The following is a 19,595-nucleotide window of genomic DNA, read 5'->3' as shown; positions in this document are numbered from 1 at the left end:
TGTTTTGTCATGGTTTACCATGTCACTGTTACATTCTGAAGATATTTCAAAGTTCATTTTGGATTTTTTTCGTTGAAATGCAAGAGTTGGAGTATTTCAATAGTGTTTTGTCATGGTTTACCTTGCATGTGTGTGTGTGTTTGTGTGTGTGTTTGTGTTTGTATGTGTTTGTGTGTGTGTGTGTGTTTGTTTGTGTGTGTTTCTGTGTGTGTTTTTGTCTGTGTGTGTTTTTTTGTTTGTGATTTTGTTTTTGTGTGTGTGTGTTTGTGTGTGTTTTTGTGTGTGTGTTTGTGTGTGTGTTTGTGTGTGTGTGTTTGTTTGTGCTTGTTTTTTTGTTTATTTGTTTGTGTGTGTGTTTGTGTGTGTGTGTGTTTGTGTGTGTGTTTGTGTGTTTGTGTGTCTGAGTGTGTGTGTTTGTGTCTGTGTGTGTGTGTCTGTGTGTTTTTTTCTGTGTGTCTGTGTCTGTGTCTGTGTGTGTGTTTGTGTGTGTGTGTGTGTGTGTGTTTTTGTTTTTGTTTGTGTGTGTTTGTGTTTGTGTGTGTGTTTGTGTGTGTGTATGTGTGTGTTTGTGCGTTTGTTTGTGTTTGTTTGTTTGTGTTTGTGTGTTTGTGTGTCTATATGTTTGTTTTTGTTTGTGTGTGTTTGTTTCTTTTTGTGTGTGTGTTTGTGTGTGTGTGTGTGTGTGTTTTTGTGTTTTTGTTTGTGTTTGTGTTTGTGTGTTTGTGTGTGTGGCTGTGTTTGTGTGTGTGTGTGTGTGTTTGTGTGGGTGTGTTGGTGTATGTCTGTATGTGTGTTTTTGTGTGTGTTTGTGTCTGTTTTTTTTTGTGGGTGTGTGTTTGTATTTGTTCGTGTTTTTTTGTTTGTTTTTGTGTGTGTGTTTGTTTTTTTTTGTTTTTGTGTGTGTGTGCGTGTTGGTTTGTTTGTGTTTTGTGTGTGTGATTGTTTGTGTGTGTGTTTGTTTGTGTGTGCGTGTTTGTGTTTTTGTGTGTGTGTTTTTGTGTGTGTGTTTGTGTTTGTGTGTGTGTTTGTGTTTGTGCGTGTGTGTTTGTGTATGTGTGTTTGTGTGTGACATTCTGAAGATGTTTCAAAGTTCATTTTAGATTATTTTTTTTCGTTGAAATGTAAGAGTTAGAATATTTCAGTAGTGTTTTGTCGTCGTTTGCCTTGTCACTGTTACGTTCTCTTGATGTATCAAAGTTCATTTTGGACTTTTTTTGTTGAAATGTATGGGTTGGTGTCTTTCAGTAGTCTTTTGTCGTGGTTCACCTTGTCACTGTTACATTTTGAAGATGTTTCAAAATTCATTTTGGATATTTTTAGTTGAAATGCACGAGTTGGAGTATTTCAGTAGTGTTTTGTCATGGTTTACCTTGCATGTGTATGTTTGTGTGTGTGTGTTTGTGTGTGTGTATTTGAGTGTGTGTGTTTTTTTGTGTGTGTTTGTGTCTGTGTGTTTGTGTCTGTGTGTGTTTGTGTTTGTGTTTGTGTCTGTGTGTTTGTGTCTGTGTGTTTGTTTCTGTGTGTTTGTGTCTTTTTGTTTGTGTGTGTGTGTTTGTGCCTGTGTGTTTGTGTGTGTGTGTGTGTGTGTGTTGTGTATGTGTGTGTGTGTGTTTGTTTGTGTGTGTTTGTGTGTGTGTGTTTGTGTGTGTGTGTTTGTGTGTGTGTGTTTGTGTGTATGTGTGTGTGTGTGTTTGTGTGTGTGTGTGTTTGTGTATGCGTGTGTTTGCGTGTGTGTGTGTGTGTGTTTGTGTCTATGTGTATGTGTCTGTGTGTTTGTGTATGTGTGTTTGCGTCTGTGTGTGTGTTTGTGTCTTTGTATGTGCTCGTGCTTATTTGTTTCTCTGGTTTTGTGTTTGTCTCTTTGAGTGTTTGTTTGTGTTTTTGTGTGTGTGTGTGTGTGTGTGTGTGTGTTTGTGTGTGTGTGTTTGTGTGTTTGTTTTTTTGTGTTTGTGTGTTTGTTTGTGCTTGTTTGTGTGTGTGTTTGTGTGTCTGTGTTTGTGTGTGTGTGTTTGTGTATGTTTGTGTGTGTGTGTGTTTGTGTGTGTGTTTGTTTGTGTGCTAGTGTGTGTTTGTGTGTATGTGTGTTTGCGTGTGTGTGTGTGTGTATGTGTGTTTGCGTGTGTGTGTTTGTGTCTGTGTGTTTGTGTCTGTGTGTTTTTTCTGTGTGTTTGTGACTGTGTGTGTGTTTGTGTGTGTGTGTGTGTGTGTGTGTGTCTGTGTGTGTTTGTGTGTTTGTGTATTTCTGTATGTATGTGTGTGTGTGGGTTTGTGTGTGTTTGTGTTTGGTTGTGTGTGTTTTTTTGTGTGTGTGTTTGTATGTGTGTGTTTGCGTGTGTGTGTGTTTGTGTCTGTGTGTGTGTGTTTGTGTTTTTTTGTTTGTATGTTTGTGTGTGTGTGTGTGTGTTTGTGTCTGTGTTTGTTTTTGTGTATTTGTTTGTGTGTTTGTGTGTGTATGTGTGTGTGTTTGTGTGTGTGTGCTTGTGTGTTTGTTTGTGTGTTTGTTTGTGTGTGTTTTATATTTTTTTTTTTGTTTTTGTGCGTGTTTGTATTTGTGTGTTTGTGTGGGTGTGTGTGTGTGTCTGTTTGTGTGTGTGTGTGTGTGTGTGTGTGTGTGTGTTTTTTTGTTTGTTTGTTTGTGTGTGTTTGTTTTTTTGTGTTTGTGTGTTTTTTTTTTTTTGTTTTTGTTTGTGTGTGTGTGTGTTTGTTTTTGTTTGTGTGTGTGTGTGTTTGTATGTGTGTGTGTTTGTGTCTGTGTTTTTGTGTGTGTGTTTGTGTGTGTGTGTGTGTTTGTGTTTGTGTGTGTGTTTGTGTGTGTCTGTTTGTGTTTGTGTGTGTGTTTGTTTGTGTGTGTGTGTTTGTGTGTGTGTGTGTGTTTGTGTGTGTGTGTGTGTTTGTGTGTGTGTTTGTGTGTGTGTTTGTGTGTGTTTTGTGTTTGTGTGTGTGTGTTTGTGTGTGTGCTTGTTTGTGTTTTTGTATGTGTGTGTTTGTGTGTGTGTTTGTTTTTGTTTTTGTTTTTGTGTTTTTTATTGTGTTAGTTTTTGTGTTTTTTTGTTTGTGTGTGTGTTTGTGTGTGTGTGTGTGTGTGTTTGTGTATGTGTGTTTGTGTGTATGTTTTTGTTTTTGTGTTTGTGTTTGTGTGTTGTGTGTGTGTTTGTGTGTGTGCGTGTTTTTGTGTGTGTTTCTGTGTGTGTTTTTGTGTGTGTGTTTGTCTGTATGTGTTTATGTGTGTGTGTGTGTTTGTGTGTGTGTGTTTGTGTGTGTGTTTGTTTGTGTGTGTGTGTGTGTGTTTGTGTGTGTGTGTTTGTGTGTCTGTGTGTGTTTGTTTGTTTGTGTCTGTATGTGTGTGTGTTTGTATCTGTGTTTTGTGTGTGTGTGTGTGTGTTTGTGTGTGTGTGTTTGTGTTCGTGTGTTTTTGTGTGTGTGTGTGTTTGTGTGTGTGTGTTTTTATGTGTGTGTTTGTGTGTGTGTGTGTTTGTGTGTTTGTGTGTGTGTGTGTTTGTGTGTGTTTTTCTGTGTGTTTTTGTTTGTTTATGTGTGTTTGTTTTTGTGTGTATGTATTTTTTTTTGTGTTTTTGTGTTTGTTTGTTTGTTTTTGTGTGTTTGTGTGTTTGTCTGTGTTTTTTTTTGTGTGTGTGTGTTTGTGTGTGACATTCTGAAGATGTTTCAAAGTTCATTTTAGATATTTTTTTTTCGTTGAAATGTAAGAGTTGGAATATTTCAGTAGTGTTTTGTCGTGGTTTACCTTGTCACTGTTACATTCTCTTGATGTTTCAAAGTTCATTTTTTGTTTTATTTTTTTCGTTGAAGTGTAAGAGTTGGATTATTTCAGTAGTGTTTTGTCGTGGTTTACCATGTCACTGTTACATTCTCTTGATGTTTCAAAGTTAATTCTGGATTTTTTTTTTCGTTGAAATTTAAGAATTTTATTATTTTAGTAGTGTTTTGTCGTGGTTTAACTTGTCATTGTTACATTCTGAAGATATTTCAAAGTTCATTTTGGACTTTTTTTGTTGAAATGTAAGAGTTGGAATATTTCAGTAGTGTTTTGTCGTGGTTTACCTTGTCACTGATACATTCTCTTGATGTTTCAAAGTTCATTTGGATTTTTTTTCGTTGAAATGTAAGAGTTGGAATATTTCAGTAGTGTTTTGTCGTGACTTACCTTGTCACTGTTACATTCTGAAGATATTTCAAAGTTCATTTTGGACTTTTTTTTGTTGAAATGTAAGAGTTGGAATATTTCAATAGTGTTTTGTCGTGGTTTACCTTGTATGTGTGTGTTTGTGTGTGTTTGTGTGTGTGTTTGTGTGTGTGTGTTTGTGTCTGTGTGTTTGTGTCAGTTTGTTTATGTATGTATGTTTGTGTGTGTGAGTGTGTGTGTGTGTGTGTTTGTGTGTGTGTTTATGTGTGTATGTTGTGTGTGTGTGTGTGTTTGTGTGTGTGTGTATGTTTGTGTGTGTGTGTTTGTGTGTGTGTGTGTGTTTGTGTGTGTGTTTTTGTGGGTGTGTTTGTGTGTATGTGTGTTTGTGTGTGTGTTGGTTTTTGTGTTTTTGTGTGTGTTTTTTTGTTTGTTTATGTTTTTGTTTGTGTTTGTGTGTTTGTGTGTGTGTTTGTGTGTGTGTTTGTGTGTGTGTGCGTTTTTGTTTTTGTTTGTATGAGTTTTTGTTTATGTGTGTGTTTGTGTGTTTGTGTGTGCGTTTGTGTGTGTGTGTTTGTGTGTGTTTTTGTGTGTTCGTGTTTGTGTCTGTGTTTGTGTTCGTGTGTGTGTGTGTGTGTTTGTGTTTGTGTGTTTGTGTATGTGTTTGTGTGTGTTTGTGTGTGTGTGTGTGTTTGTTTGTGTGTGTGTGTGTGTGTTTTTATGTTTGTTTGTTTTTTTGTGTGTGTGTGTTTTTTTGTTTGTTTGTTTTTTTTATTGTTTGTATGTGTTTGTGTGTTTGTGTTTGATTTTTTTTGTTTGGTTTTTTATTTTTGTGTGTTTTTTTTGTGTGTGTGTGTTTTTGTGTATGTGTGTGTTTGTGTGTGTGTTTGTGTGTGTGTGTTTGTGTGTGTGAGTGTTTGTGTGTGACATTCTGAAGATGTTTCATAGTTCATTTTAGATTTTTTTTTTCGTTGAAATATAAGAGTTGGAATATTTCAGTAGTGTGTTGTCGTGGTTTACCTTGTCACTGTTACATTTTCTTGATGTTTCAAAGTTAATTTTGAATTTTTTTTTTCCGTTGAAATGTAAAAGTTGGAATATTTCAGTAGTGTATTGTCGTGGGTTGCCTTGTCATTGTTACATTCTCTTGATGTTTCAAAGTTCATTTTGGATTTATTTTTTTTCGTTGAAGTGTAAGAGTTGGATTATTTCAGTAGTGTTTTTTCGTGGTTTACCTTGTCACTGTTACATTCTTTTGATTTTTCAAAGTTCATTTTGTATTTTTTTTTTCGTTGAAATGTAAGAGTCGGAATATTTCAGTAGTGTTTTGTCGTGGTTTACCATGTCACTGTTACATTCTGAAGATGTTTTAAAGTTCATTTTGGACTTTTTTTTGTTGAAATGTAAGAGTTGAAATTTTTCGGTAGTGTTTTGTCATGGTTTACCATGTCACTGTTACATTCTGAAGATGTTTCAAAATTCATTTTGGATTTTTTTTCGTTGAAAAGCAGGAGTTGGAATATTTCAATAGTGTTTTGTCGTGGTTTACCTTGTGTCTTTTTCATTCTTAAGATATCTCAAAGTTTATTTTGGATGTTTTCCGTTGAAATGCAAGTATTGGAATATTTCACTAGGGATCTGTTATAGTTTACCTTGTCACTGTTAAACTCTCTTGATGTTTCAAAGTTCCTTTTGGATTTTTTTTTCATTGAAATATAAGAGTTGGAATATTTCAGTAGTGTTTTGTCGTGGTTTACCTTGTCACTGTTACATTATCTTGATGTTTCAAAGTTAAATATGGATATTTTTTTTTCCGTTTAAGTGTAAGAGTTGGTATATTTAAGTAGTGTTTCGTCGTGGTTTACTTTATCACTGTTACATTCTGAAGATGTTTCAAAGTTCATTTTGTATTTTTTTTTTTAAATTGTAAGAGTTGCAATATATCAGTAGTCTTTCGTCGTGGATTTTCCTGTCAATGTTACATTCTGAAAATGTTTCAAAGTTCATTTTGGATTTTTTTTCCGTTGAAATGTAAGAGTTGGAATATTTCAGTAGTGTTCGGTCATGGTTTACCTTGTAGCTTCTAGACTCTCTTGATGTCTCAAAGTTCACTTTTGATTGTTTTTTTGTCGTTGAATTATATGAATTGGAATCTTTAAGTAGTGTTTTGTCGTGGTTTACCTTTTCACTGTGACATTATCTTGATGTTTCAAAGTTCAATTTGGATTTTTTTCGTTGAAATGTAAGAGTTGGAATATTTCAGTAGTGTTGCTTCGTGGTTTACCTTATCATTGTTACATTCTGAAGATGTTTCAAAGTTCATTTTGTATTTTTTTCGTTGAAATGTAATATTTGGAATATTTCAGTAAAGTTTTGTCGTGGATTACCTTGTCACTGTTACATTTTGAAGATGAGTGATGTAAAAAAAAGTTGAAAATATATCATGTTAAAAAAAGTGGGGGGAGGGGGTCGGGGAGGGGGAGGGGTTGGAGGGGGGGGTAGCAGGGGTTCGGAAGGGGGGTTAGGGACAGGAATTGGGGGAGGGGGTTAGGGGCAGGAGTTGGGGGGAGGGGCAAAAAGTTGGGGGAACGGGCAAAAAGTTGGGGTAGGGGACCTTACAACACTGTTCAAATGGTAGTTGTGTATTATACCGAACACAGTTGAGAATCGCCCAAATAAAAAAATCTGTATCTCTGAATAGGAGTTAGCATTCCCTCAGATGGTTTACCATTTTCGTTTCTGTCAACGCCTATAATCATACCATAATGAAGAATCATGTCTAACATTAAAACATCCATAACAGTTCGAATAACTCATCGTCAGAGTTTTTAAACCCGTGTTCAAGGTTAAACATAAAACAACCTCGCCTAAAAACATTGGTTAACAGACAGAATTTCGTAACCTCATACCAGGAAATGAATCAACATACCATGAAAACAGTCATGACTTTTAACAGAAAACATGGAATTTTATATCAAAAGCATTGTTTCGTGAACAACACAAATTTTCATGATAGGCTGATTCTAATTAGAACAAAAAAAAACAACCAAATGATGGGATATGTGTCTTGTCGGAATGACTGGGTATGTGTCTTGTTGGAATGATGGTATATTTGTATTGTCGGAAGGTGGGGGGACTGTCTTGTCGGAGATATTACTACAACACTACTGAAATTGAACTTAGTTTACTAGACAGACCCCATCCCAACACTTCTCGGAATCAACATTTTCTTGCGCGCAAGACACGTCTTTTTGTAGCAGAATCACTCAGTTGCATCGTTATTTAAGGAAACTGAGTTGAGGCAAAATAATACCACCTTTCTTGAGAAAAATAGTTTCAGAGTGCATTGAAGTAGCGCCAATTCACGGAAATGTAGGGGGGGGCAAAATGTTTTGTCCAAATACCATTTTGTTTTTGTTTCCAATTTGCAAATGAAAATAACAAAAAAGGCCATTTTCAATGAAAATACCAACACACATTTTTATCAAAAATTTAGGGGGGGGGGGCAAACATATTAAGGGTAAAATGCCCCTCCCCTCCAAATTGCCACAATTGGTATAGTGAGTTATTCTATGACGTCCTGGCTTCTTTTGGATTAAATTTACTATATTTAGTATTGTTTAAAATTCTTACACAATACAAAAAAAGAATGATCGAAAACGAACCTGCTGAGAATAGAAGTCTTGGGCTGAGCTTATCTGACAAAACTCCCCCGATGAATTTGCTAATAGCATAAGCCAGATTCTGAGCACTAGCAATAGCTCCCGCGCCAGTTTTGTCCAAAATCCCAGAACTCAGTAATACCGGCAATGTGAGGGACACACTTTTTCGACTGTATGCATATGTAGCATACCCCAGGAACAATATTGAAAATAGGAACAGTTGTTTCTGCCTGAAGTTCATCTTCTACCTAAAAAAAAAATCATCAAAAATTGACTTCAATCTTTGACCATCCAATCTTAAAAATTTCTCCCTGAAATAAAATTAATAAACGATTGGATCGAACCTTTTTGGGATGGGGGGGATTAAAATTCCTACTTTACCAATTAAATAATAGGCATGAATTACGTATTTGTACATAGATTTTCCTAAGATTGTAACGTAGTGGACTCTTGATTTTACCTTTTGAGAAACGAAAAGGAAAAAAAACAAACGAAATTGATTAATAAAAAGAATGGATTTGTTATGAACGATGTTTTACAATTTCTCTTAAATAAATTGCTGATGTTCCTACAATGCTAAAAATGAGGCTTATTGTAATGCATTTTTCTTTTTGACATTGTAAGTAATTAATTAAAAAAAAATTCCACAAAATAAGTTTTTCAAATAAAAGTAAAGACCTGCATTAAACAAAAAATGAGCAAAAATGAAATCAAATAATCTACCAAGAGTGAAACTACCACAAATCTGTATCAATAAACAAATAAAACCCAAAAACGAACAGAAATTACAATAAATAACCGAGTCAAACTCAAAACGAGCAGAAATTAACATAAATTGGGCTCAAAACCCCTATGCCTTCCCAGAACAAAATTCGCACTTTACTGAAAAAAAATATAAATGTTTTTACTTTTATAACTTTAATAAATCAAATAATATTAACATTTTGATTACTAAATATCAGTATATGTATATTAAACTGACAATGCACTGTCATTTGTACTAGCCCTTTGAGTTTCCAATCGAATGAGCCCTTTTTCAAGTTTCTACGACAAAGATTTCAATAAAAACCTTATATGCCCCCAGGACACATCTCATAACGCTTCTCTGAGAACTCTAGGGGGAGTGTCCTGCTCAAAGGTATAATTTCCTGAACTTTTAACTGCGTGGAACAAAATGGCTATCTCAAAATTTTGATTGGATATGTTTGAGGAAATGGTGGGGGTGAAAGGGTTTTAGTTGCCTTCCAATCACTTTCGAATATTAAAAAGGGCACTAGCCATTTCAATTTCCAATCAAATGAGCCCTTCTAGAAGTTTCTGTGACTACGCGTTCTAAAAAAAAAACCTTATATACCCCCAGGGCATAACTTACAACCCTTACCCTAAGGGTTGTGGGGGAATATCCTCCTCAAAAAAACAATTTCTATCTGGAAATCAACAACGTTGAACAAAATAGCCATCTAAAAGTTTTGATTGGATGTGCTTGGGGAAAAGGTGGGCGAGAGAGGGGGTTAGTTGCCCTCAAATCACTTTCGGCTATTAAAAAGGGCACTAGACCTTTGAATTTCCAATCGAATGAGCCCTTTTTCAAGTTTTTACGACAAAGATTTCAATAAAAACTCATGTGCCACGAGAGCATAACTTAAAACCCTTGCCCTGAAGACTGCGGGGGGAGTGTCCAGCACAAAGGTATAATTTCCTAAACTTTAAACTGCGTGGAAAAGATTGCTATCTCAAAATTTTGATTGGATGTGTTTGGGAAAATGGTGGGCGTGGAAGGGGTGTTAGTTGCCTTCCAATTACTTTCGACTATTAAAAAGGGCACTAGCCATTTCACTTTCTAATCGAATTAGCCCTTTTTGAAGTTTCTACGACAACGCGTTCTATAAAAACTTTATATACCCCCAGGGCATAACTTACAATCCTTGGCCTGAGGTTTGTGGGGGAATAATCTCTACAAAAACACAATTTCTATCTGGAAATCAACAACGTTGAACAAAACGGAAATCTAAAAATTTTGATTGGATGTGTTTGGGGAAAAGGTGGGCGAGAGAGGGGGGTTAGTTGCCCTTAAATCACTTTCGACTATTCGAAACAACACTAGCCCTTGCAATTTCCAAACTAATGAACCATTTTACCAGTTTCTGTGACAAAGATTTCAATAAAAACTTATATATCCCCAGGGTATAACTTAAAACCCTTGCTCTGAAGACTGCAAGGGAATTGTCCTGCACAAAGGTATAATTTCCTGAACTCTAAACTGCGTGGAAAAAGATGGCTATCTCAAAATTTTGATTGGATGTGTTTGGGGAAATGGTGGGCGTGGCCACCATTTCCAATTACCATCTTCCAATTACTTTCGACTATCAAAAAGTGCACTATCCATTTCAATTTCTAATCGAATTAGCCCTTTTAAAGTTTCTACGATAACGCTCGTTCTATAAAAACCTAATATGCCCCCAGGGCATAACTTACAACCCGTGCCCTGAGGGCTGTGAGGGGGTTGTCATCCTCAAAGACCTAATTTACAGAACTTAAAACTACGTTGAATAAAATGGCTATCTCAAAATTTTGATTGAATGTGTTTGGGGAAATGGTGGGCGTGAGAGGGGGGTTAGTTGCCATCCAATCACTTTTGACTATAAAAAAGGGCACTAGCCCTATGAATTTCCAATTTTGAAGTTTCTTTTAAAGTTTCTACGACAACACCTTCTATAAAACCTGATATGCACCCAGTGCATAACTGACAACCCTTGCCCAGAGGGCTGTGAGGGAGTGTCCTCCTCAAAAACATATTTTATATATAGAAATCAACTACGCTGAAGAAAAGACCTGTCTCAAAATTTTGAATGGATGTGCTTCCGGAAATAGTCGGCATGGAAAGGGTTCTTGTCGTCCTGCGATTACTTTTGCATGTTAAAAAGGGCAAAGGTCACTCCAATTTTCAATCGAGTTAACACTTTTCGGAGGTTCTACGACAACTTCTTCGATATAAAGTGCTCTGCTCTAAAGGAAAAATAATAATACATTGTGCCAACATCGTTCTTATATACCCTCGGGGCATAACTTAAAACCCTTGCCCCGAGGGTTGTGGGGGTTGACGTCCTCAAAAACATATTTTCTATCTGGTAATCAACTACGCTGAACAAAATGACTGTCTCAAAATTTTGATTGGATGTGTTCAGGGTAATTATGGGCGTGGGGGGGGGGGGGGCTAGCTGCTCTCCAATCACTTTAGACTATTAAAAAGGGCACTAGCCACTCCAATTTTCAATCGAATGAGCCCTTTTCGAAGTTTCTACGACAATTCCTTCGATACGAAGTGCCCGGGTATGGAAACCAAATCAAAAATACATTGTGCAAACATCGTTCTTAACTTAGGCAGCGCTATTGCGCTGCCTATGAGTATTATCCCCTCTGGCACTTCTGCAACATGCCCTCCCCGGCTTCTGCAACATGCCCTCCCTTTTCCATTGAATTTCTACAACATGCCCTCTGACGTCAGGTGAAACACCTGTTTCTTGCAACATTCCCGTCCTTGGCAAGATTTAAAAGATTTCAGTTTTATATTATATGATTAATTGGAATGTGGTCTATATAATACACAAGTCTTGATAATAACTGAAGCTCCTAACCCCTCACCCCCGTTTTAGCGCATGCCCTATGACATCACAGTGCACATGCCCGTTTCAAGCGCATGTTACACCATGCGACACACCATTGCCTTTAAAGGCTCAGATAAGTGCAACCCCTTGCACCTGAACAGTGCAGTCACCTTTTCTATTAAAGTTAACACACTTGGTAAGACTCCATGAAACACCAATTGGAGTCCAATGACGTCATACGACTTACCCCGTTTAAAACGGACAGGTCTAATATGTTTGACGCAATTGTGCGTAACCCTACCACAGGACCCCATGGGGGAATCCCCTCTTGTAACGTAACGACACCCGAAACCCCAAAAAGTGTTTTTTTGTCATTAACTTAATGGCGGTACACACTTTACGCATGGGCGGCACATCTATCACTGCCAGATAATACCATTTTGACATTTTCACCCAAAAGCATTTCTTTTTCGGCGTTTCATTTTTCCCTCGAAACACCTTTCATTTTTTTCTAGAATTTTTGACCCCACCAGTACTCGAAAGGTCATTCCCTTCCAATGGTACAGCGCCCCAAGAAAGTCGTCCATGAAACCTTAGCCAATATTTTCTATCTCGAATCATATTCTAAAAATATACTATTGCACGGCACCTGAGATTCCTCATTTTTTGGCAGTCTTTAGAACGGCGTGTTTACTTTCAAATTTGATATATTCCGGGGAGGGGGGTATTTGCTTTCAAGATACTAATAAAGGGGAAATGCGTGGCTTACTCTTCCTAAACAATGAATATTAAAAACGCAGACAATGAAAATAAAACAAAATGACAGGCAATAAATCTTAAAAAAGACAGCTAAAAAATACGACGAAAAATAAACGATGAAAATGTCATATTATCATATACGCAAAAAAAGAACTATCTATTATAGAAAACGGGGGACTTCTAGCCTAAAGCCCCCCAGAGACTAGGGGAGGGGGAGTGTTATTTTATACAACTTAAACCATGTTAAGAGCTTTTAAGCAAATACCCCTTTTTAATTAAGATAAATTTAGGAATATTAAAAAATATCCTAACAACAGGTTCTACCTCCTGAATTATCTTCAAGCTCTAGAGTATATTAGTCAATGACAATGCATACCACATTGGTAAATTTTGGATGATATTAAACACCCCCCCCCCCGACATCGCTACATCTCCCCCAAGAAATCTTTGAGGCATTCCCTAATAAAAATTATGTTCTGAATCCCGTGATTCAGGTTTCTTGCACCCCAAGCCAATCATAACACCCCACAAAATACTCCAGACTACCAGAGCATTTCACCCATGTGACACCGCCCCTCCTCCATCCCCTGGGTGAACTGATATTAGTGAGATTTCGCATTTTTTAGCAGTCGTGACAACGGCATGTTTGATACCGAATTTGATACCCTCCGGGGGGGGGGGATATTTGTATTCAAGACATTAATAAAGGAGAAATGCGCATCTTACTCGTCCCAAACTATAAATCTTACAACCACAGACAATGGAAATTAAAACAAATTGAAGCAATAAAACATAAAAAAAGGACAGCTAAAAAACACAAAAATAAAGGATGAAAATGTTCTATTATACAATAAGCCAAAAAAAAAGAACCATGTATTATCGAAAACTGGAGACTTCTAGCCTGAACCCCCCCCCCGAGACTAGGGGAGGGGGAGCGATATTAGATGCAATTTAAACCCAATTAAATGCTTTTAAGGAAATGCCCCTTTTTCATTAAGATAAATTCATGGTTATTTCACAATATCCTAACAATATTTTTCGGCTCGCACCTAGCATTGATAATAGATATAGTTTTAGGTGTTATTGCACCTTTAAAATTATAAAGAATAACACGCCTAATTTCAGGAAAGACGAGGGCGGAGGACTCCAGGGGAGGGGAACCGTTTTCTCCGTCACCAGCTCAACATTGTTTTAATCTTTTTTTCGTTACGCAAAGCGCTAATTTTCAGGCGTACATTTATGGTTATCCAGCCTCCCCCCCTCCACTAGGGTACCGACCTGTCCCCTGGTCACCTCCATGGAAGTGTTCAGTCCCCCCCCCGAATGGTTTCTTTTAGCCCAGAATACATTTTTCGCTAAAATATCAAAACACGCAAAGTATGGGAAATTCTATTTCGATAGATTCATGTTCCTGCCCACCCCTTGCACTGTGGGGGAGTTTGGTCTGTGTCTACTTATTCCTGGGACGGAATCCTGGCTTCGGCTAGCCGATAAAAGAGGCTAAGAACGGTCTCGCTCAAGATAATTTAAAAGTAGTAATAGGGAAATTATCGTTGAGTTTCTATGGCAACCCTCTAACGTCAGAGCATCCTTGTTTCTAGCGCTCAGCTAGCAAGATTTGCGAACTGGCAAGACTCCCGCCCCAGCAAAATTCCAGCTACTGATACATTGTATTTCTGGAAGACCCCTGGATTTCCCATGATGAGGTCTAATATGATTAACGCAACCGTATCTCACAAACAAGACTAAAAGGACCCCATGGACCTCCAGCACGGCACACACATGCCTATTGCGTATTAACGGCGATGTATATCTTAAAAACAGACACCTAATGGGATAGCTTGGAAGATCATCTTGCGAGAAGGGCAGATGCCCAAACCGATAAATAGTATACTTATGGTCCAGAGCGGAATGGTGCTAAAATACTGTTTTTAAATTAGTACCAGCTCTCCACATGACATCCCCCCTTTTTTTCTTTACTAGTGTTTGATACTCTAAGCATTTCAGGCCAAAGTACCACACTATAACTATTCTAAGACAGCCCTCTGTCATCGCCCCGTCTCCCAACAAAACACTTTTCAAACATTTCTTGTTAAAAATTTTATTTCAATTCATTCATTCGGGTTTTCGCGAGAAATTTGGCCCACAGTACCACACTATAACTACTCTAAACCACCCCTCTGTCATCGCCCCATCTCCTCAATATGATTTTCAGAGATTTCTCGCTAAGAATTTTATTTCAACTCATTCTTTCGGGGTTTTTGCAAGCAATTCGTGCCACAGTATAGCACTATTACTACTCTAAGACACCCCTCTGCCATCGCCCCATCTCCTCAAATACGATTTTCAGACATTTCTCGCTCAAAATTTTATTTCAACTCATTCATTCGGGGTTTTCGCAAGCAATTCGTGCCACAGTATAGCACTATTACTACTCCTAGACACCCCTCTGTCATCGCCCCCATCTCCCAACAAAACAAACATTTCTTGTTAATAATTTTATTCAAAGTCATTAATTTGGATTTTTGCGAGCAATCCGGCCCACAATACCACACTATAACTACTCTAAGACACCCCTTTGTCATAGCCCTATTTCCCCAAAAACACTTTTCAGACTTTCTCGCTAAAAACTATATTGCAACTCATTCATTCGTATTTTTTGCAAGCAATTCGGCCCACAGTACAGCACTATAACTACTCTAAGACAACCCTCTGTCATCACCCTATCTCCCCACAAAACACCTTTTAAACATTTCTCGTTAAAAACTTTATTTCAACTCATTCATTCGGGTTTTTCGCAAGCAATTCGTGCCACAGAACCACACTATAACTACTCTAAGACACCCTTCGGCCACCACCCCATCTTCCCAAAAAACACTTGTCAGACATTTCTCGTTAAAAATTTTATTTCAACTCATTCATTCGGATTTTTCGCAAGCAATTCGTGCCACAGTACAGTACTATAAATACTTTAAAACACCCCTCAGTCATCGCCCCATCTCCCTAAAATCACTTTTCAGATATTTCTCGTTAAAAATTTTATTTCAACTCATTCATTCGGGTTTTTCGCAAGCAATTCGTGCCTCAGTACAGCCCTTAAACTACTATGAGACCCCGCTACCATCACCCATCCCCCAAAAAACATTTTTTCAGATATTTTTTGTTAAAAATTTTATTTCAAGTCATTCATTTGGGTATTCGCGAGCAATTCAGCCCACAGTACCACACTATAACTAATCTAAGACACCCCTCTGTCACCTCCCCATATCCCAAAAAAAACACTTTTCAGACATTTTGTCGTTAAAAATTTTATTTCAACTCATTCATTCGGATTTTTGCGAGCAATTGGGCCCACAGTACCACACTATAACTACTCTAAGACACCCTTCTGTCATCAACCCATCTCCCCACAAAACATTTTTCAGACATTTCTCGTTAAATATTTATTTCAAGTCATTCATTCGGGTTTTCGTAAGCAATTCGGCCCACAGTATCACAATATAAAATAATCCTTACAAAACAAAAATACATCCTAAGAAAGTGCTAGTTCTTGTTAAAAAATACAAAATACTTCTTACCAAACAGAACCAATTCTTAAAGAGCGAAAATACATCCTAAGCAATCATAAACTGTTCTTACAAAACATAAAACACGTGTTAAAAAACAAAAAATACTTCTTTCAAAACAAAAAATAATTCTTACAAAACGAAAAAATACATCCCTTTTTTATTTTATTTTTCATTTTGTTATTTTCTTTCCTCTCTGAGTTTCATTTGACATCCTAAGAACTAAGAGATTGTTCTTACAAAACACAAAATACTTCTCATCTATGTTTTTGCAGTTTGCAAGTAACTGAAATCTCCCATTATAAATTTATACAGGTATTTTTTTTTGCATCAAATGCATTTTACTGCATTTCACAGAATCAAGAAACTATTCAAATGCTTCAGAACCTATGCTTTTGCAGTTTTCATGTAACTAAAATCTTCCATTGTCAATTAATACAGATAATTTTTAGCATCAAAAGGATTTTACAACATTTCAGAGCATCAAGAAACTATATAAATGTTTCAGAATCCATACTTTTGCAGTTTGTGCATAACTAAAATCTTCCCAATCCTCCATTATCAATTAACCCAGGTATTTCTTAAGCATCAAAATGATTTTACAACATTTTACAGAATCAAGAAACTATTTAAATGTTTCAGAATCTATATTTTTGCAGTTTCCAAGTAACTAAAATCTTCCATTGTCAATTAAAACAGACATTTTTTAGCATCTTCCATTATCAATTAATACAGATATTTTTTAGAACCTTAAGGATTTTACAACATTTCACAGAATCAAGAAACTATTTAAATGTTTCAGAATGTATATTTTTGCAGTTTCCAAGTAACTAAAATCTTCCATTGTTAATTAAAACAGACATTTTTTTAGCATCTTCTATTATCAATTAATACAGATATTTTTTAGAACCTTAAGGATTGTACAACATTTCACCGAATCAATAAACTATTCAAATGTTTCAGAATCTATGCTTTTGCAGTTTGCATGTAACTAAAATCGTCCATTATCACTAAATACAGATATTTTTTTAGCAACAAAAGGATTTTACACCATTTCAAAGAATCAAGAAACTATTTAACTGTTTCATAATCTATGCTTTTACAGTTTCCATTTAACTAAAATCTTCTATTTTCAATTAAAACAGACATTTTGTAGCATCTTCTATTATCAATTAATACAGATATTTTTTAGCACCTTAAAAATTTTACAACATTTCACATAATCAAGAAACTATTCAAATATATCAGAATCTAGGCTTTTGCAGTTTGCAAGTAACTGAAATCTCCCATCATAAATTAATAGAGGTATTTTTTTTAGCATCAATGCATTTTACTGCATTTCACAAAATCAAGAAACTATTAAAATACTTCAGAATCTATCCTTTTGCAGTTTGCATGTAACTGAAATCTTCTAGCATCAACTAATACAGATATGTTTAGCATCAAAAGGATTTTACAACATTTCACAGAATCAAGAAACTATTCAAATGTTTCAGAATCCATGCTTTTGCAGTTTTTATGCAACTACAATCTCCCAGCATCAGTTAATAAAGTTATTTTTAGAATTAAAAGGATTTTACAACATTTCAGAGAATCAAAAAACTATTTAAATGTTTCAGAATCTATGCTTTTGCAGTTTCTGCGTATCTAAAATCTTTCAAATCTTCCATCATCAAGTAACACAGGTATTTCTTAAGCATCAAAATGATTTTACAACATTTCACAGAATCAAGAAACTATTCAAATGTTTCGGAATCCATGCTTTTGCAGTTTATATGTAACTGCGCGATTGTTGTTTATACTCTACAGTCTTAAAACTAAGCCCGTTGGATCAACTGGTCTAACCCACTTTACTTTCCTGTTTCGGTTTTCAATATAGTTTATTCAAAGGTTCACACAAGTCTTTTCTTTGGAAGGGGGGGGGGGGTGAATAAGTATAGTTTACGTGAGAGGGAATTCAAAATCATAGAAAAAAGTTGGCTCGCGGCTCAAACCTTTTCTTTCTCCAGTAAAGTTCATGCCATGTAACCAAGGCTACATCCAAGGGGTGAGGGGTTAAGGAGTATGACCCCCCGAAATGTTTTTCCGACTCGTAAAAACGTAAAAAAAAATAAACAAATTTTTGATGTGTTTTCTATAAACAAAATTTGTACCTGAAATCTTCCATTATCAATTAATACAGATATTTTTTAGCATCAAAAGGATTTTACAACATTTCAGAGAATCAAAAATCTATTTAAATGTTTCAGAATCTATGCTTTTGCAGTTTATATGTAACTGCGCGATTGTTGTTTATACTCTACAGTCTTAAACTAAGCCCGTTGGATCAACTGGTCTAACCCACTTTACTTTCCTGTTTCGGTTTTCAATATAGTTTATTCAAAGGTTCACACAAGCCTTTTCTTTGGGAGGGGGGGGTGAATAAGTATAGTTTACATGAGAGGGAATTCAAAATCATAGAAAAAAGTTTGCTCGCGGTTCAAACCTTTTCTTTCTCCAGTAAAGTTCATGCCATGTAACCAAGGCTACATCCAAGGGGTGAGGGGTTAGGGAGTATGACTCCCCGAAATGTTTTTCCGACTCGTAAAAACGTAAAAAAAAATAAACAAATTTTTGATGTGTTTTCTATAAACAAAATTTGTACCTGAAATCTTCCATTATCAATTAATACAGATATTTTTTAGCATCAAAAGGATTTTACAACATTTCAGAGAATCAAAAAACTATTTAAATGTTTCAGAATCTATGCTTTTGCAGTTTGTGTGTATCTAAAATCTTTCCAATCTTCCATCATCAAGTAACACAGGTATTTCTTAAGCATCAAAATGATTTTACAACATTTCACAGAATCAAAATACTATTCAAATGTTTCGGAATCCATGCTTTTGCAGTTTATATGTAACTAAAATCTTCCATTATCAATTAATACAGATATTTTTTAGCAGCAAAAGGATTTTACAACATTTCAGCGAATCAATAAACTATTCAAATGTTTCAGAATCTATGCTTTTACAGTTTCCATGTAACTATTTCCGCCCACAGTACCACACTACAACTACTCTAAGACACACATCTGTTATCGCCCCCCACCCCCCCCCCCCACCCCCACAAAACACTTTTCAGACATTTCTCGTTAAAATTTTCATTTCAACTCATTTATTCGGGGTTTCCGCAAGCAATTCGGCCCACAGTACAGCACTATAACTACTCTAAGACATCCCTCTGTCATCGCCCCAACTCCCCAAAAACACTTTTCCGACATTTCTCGTTAAAAATTTTATTTTAACTCATTCATTCAGGTGTTTTCGCAAGCAATTCGTGACACAGTACAGCACTTAAACTACTATGAGACCCCGCTGCCATCACCCATCCCCCGAAAAACATTTTTTCAGATATTTTTTGTTAAAAATTTTATTTCAAGTCATTCATTTGGGTATTCGCGAGCAATTCAGCCCACAGTACCACACTATAACTAATCTAAGACACCCCTCTGTCATCGCCTCATATCCCCCAAAAACACCATTCAGACATTTTGTCGGTAAAAATTTTATTTCAGCTCATTCATTCTGGTTTTTGCGAGCAATTCGGCCCACAGTACCACACTATAACTACTCTAAGACACCCTTCTGCCATCACCCCATTTCCCCACAAAACATTTTTCAGACATTTCTCGTTAAATATTTATTTCAAGTCATTCATTCGGGTTTTCGTAAGCAATTCGGCCCACAGTATCACAATATAAAATAATCCTTACAAAACAAGAATACATCCTAAGAAATAGCAAGTTCTTATTAAAAAATACAAAATACTTCTTACCAAACAGAACCAATTCTTAAAGAGCGAAAATACATCCTAAGCAATCATA

The 19,595-nt window shown here is 36.2% G+C and overlaps 1 protein-coding gene across 2 annotated transcripts in view; it reads right to left on the bottom strand.

The window, feature by feature from the left end:
* The window catches only part of LOC148946795 (glucose-6-phosphate exchanger SLC37A4-like), a 237,746-nt gene that overhangs the window by 201,864 nt on the left and 16,287 nt on the right, over window positions 1-19,595 (bottom strand). For both annotated transcript variants that reach the window (XM_089096608.1, XM_089096609.1), the window contains exon 2: window positions 7,804-8,048. In XM_089096608.1, the coding sequence (XP_088952734.1) occupies window positions 7,804-8,041 (238 nt within the window). In that variant the 5' untranslated portion in view covers window positions 8,042-8,048. The remainder of the gene's footprint in view (window positions 1-7,803; window positions 8,049-19,595) is intronic.

Source organism: Artemia sp. Qi Xiang Cuo, chromosome 11 (genome assembly GCF_049724085.1).
Source record: "Artemia sp. Qi Xiang Cuo chromosome 11, ASM4972408v1, whole genome shotgun sequence".
Taxonomy (NCBI): Eukaryota; Metazoa; Arthropoda; class Branchiopoda; order Anostraca; family Artemiidae; genus Artemia; species Artemia sp. Qi Xiang Cuo.
This window is presented reverse-complemented; position numbering and strand designations above follow the sequence as displayed.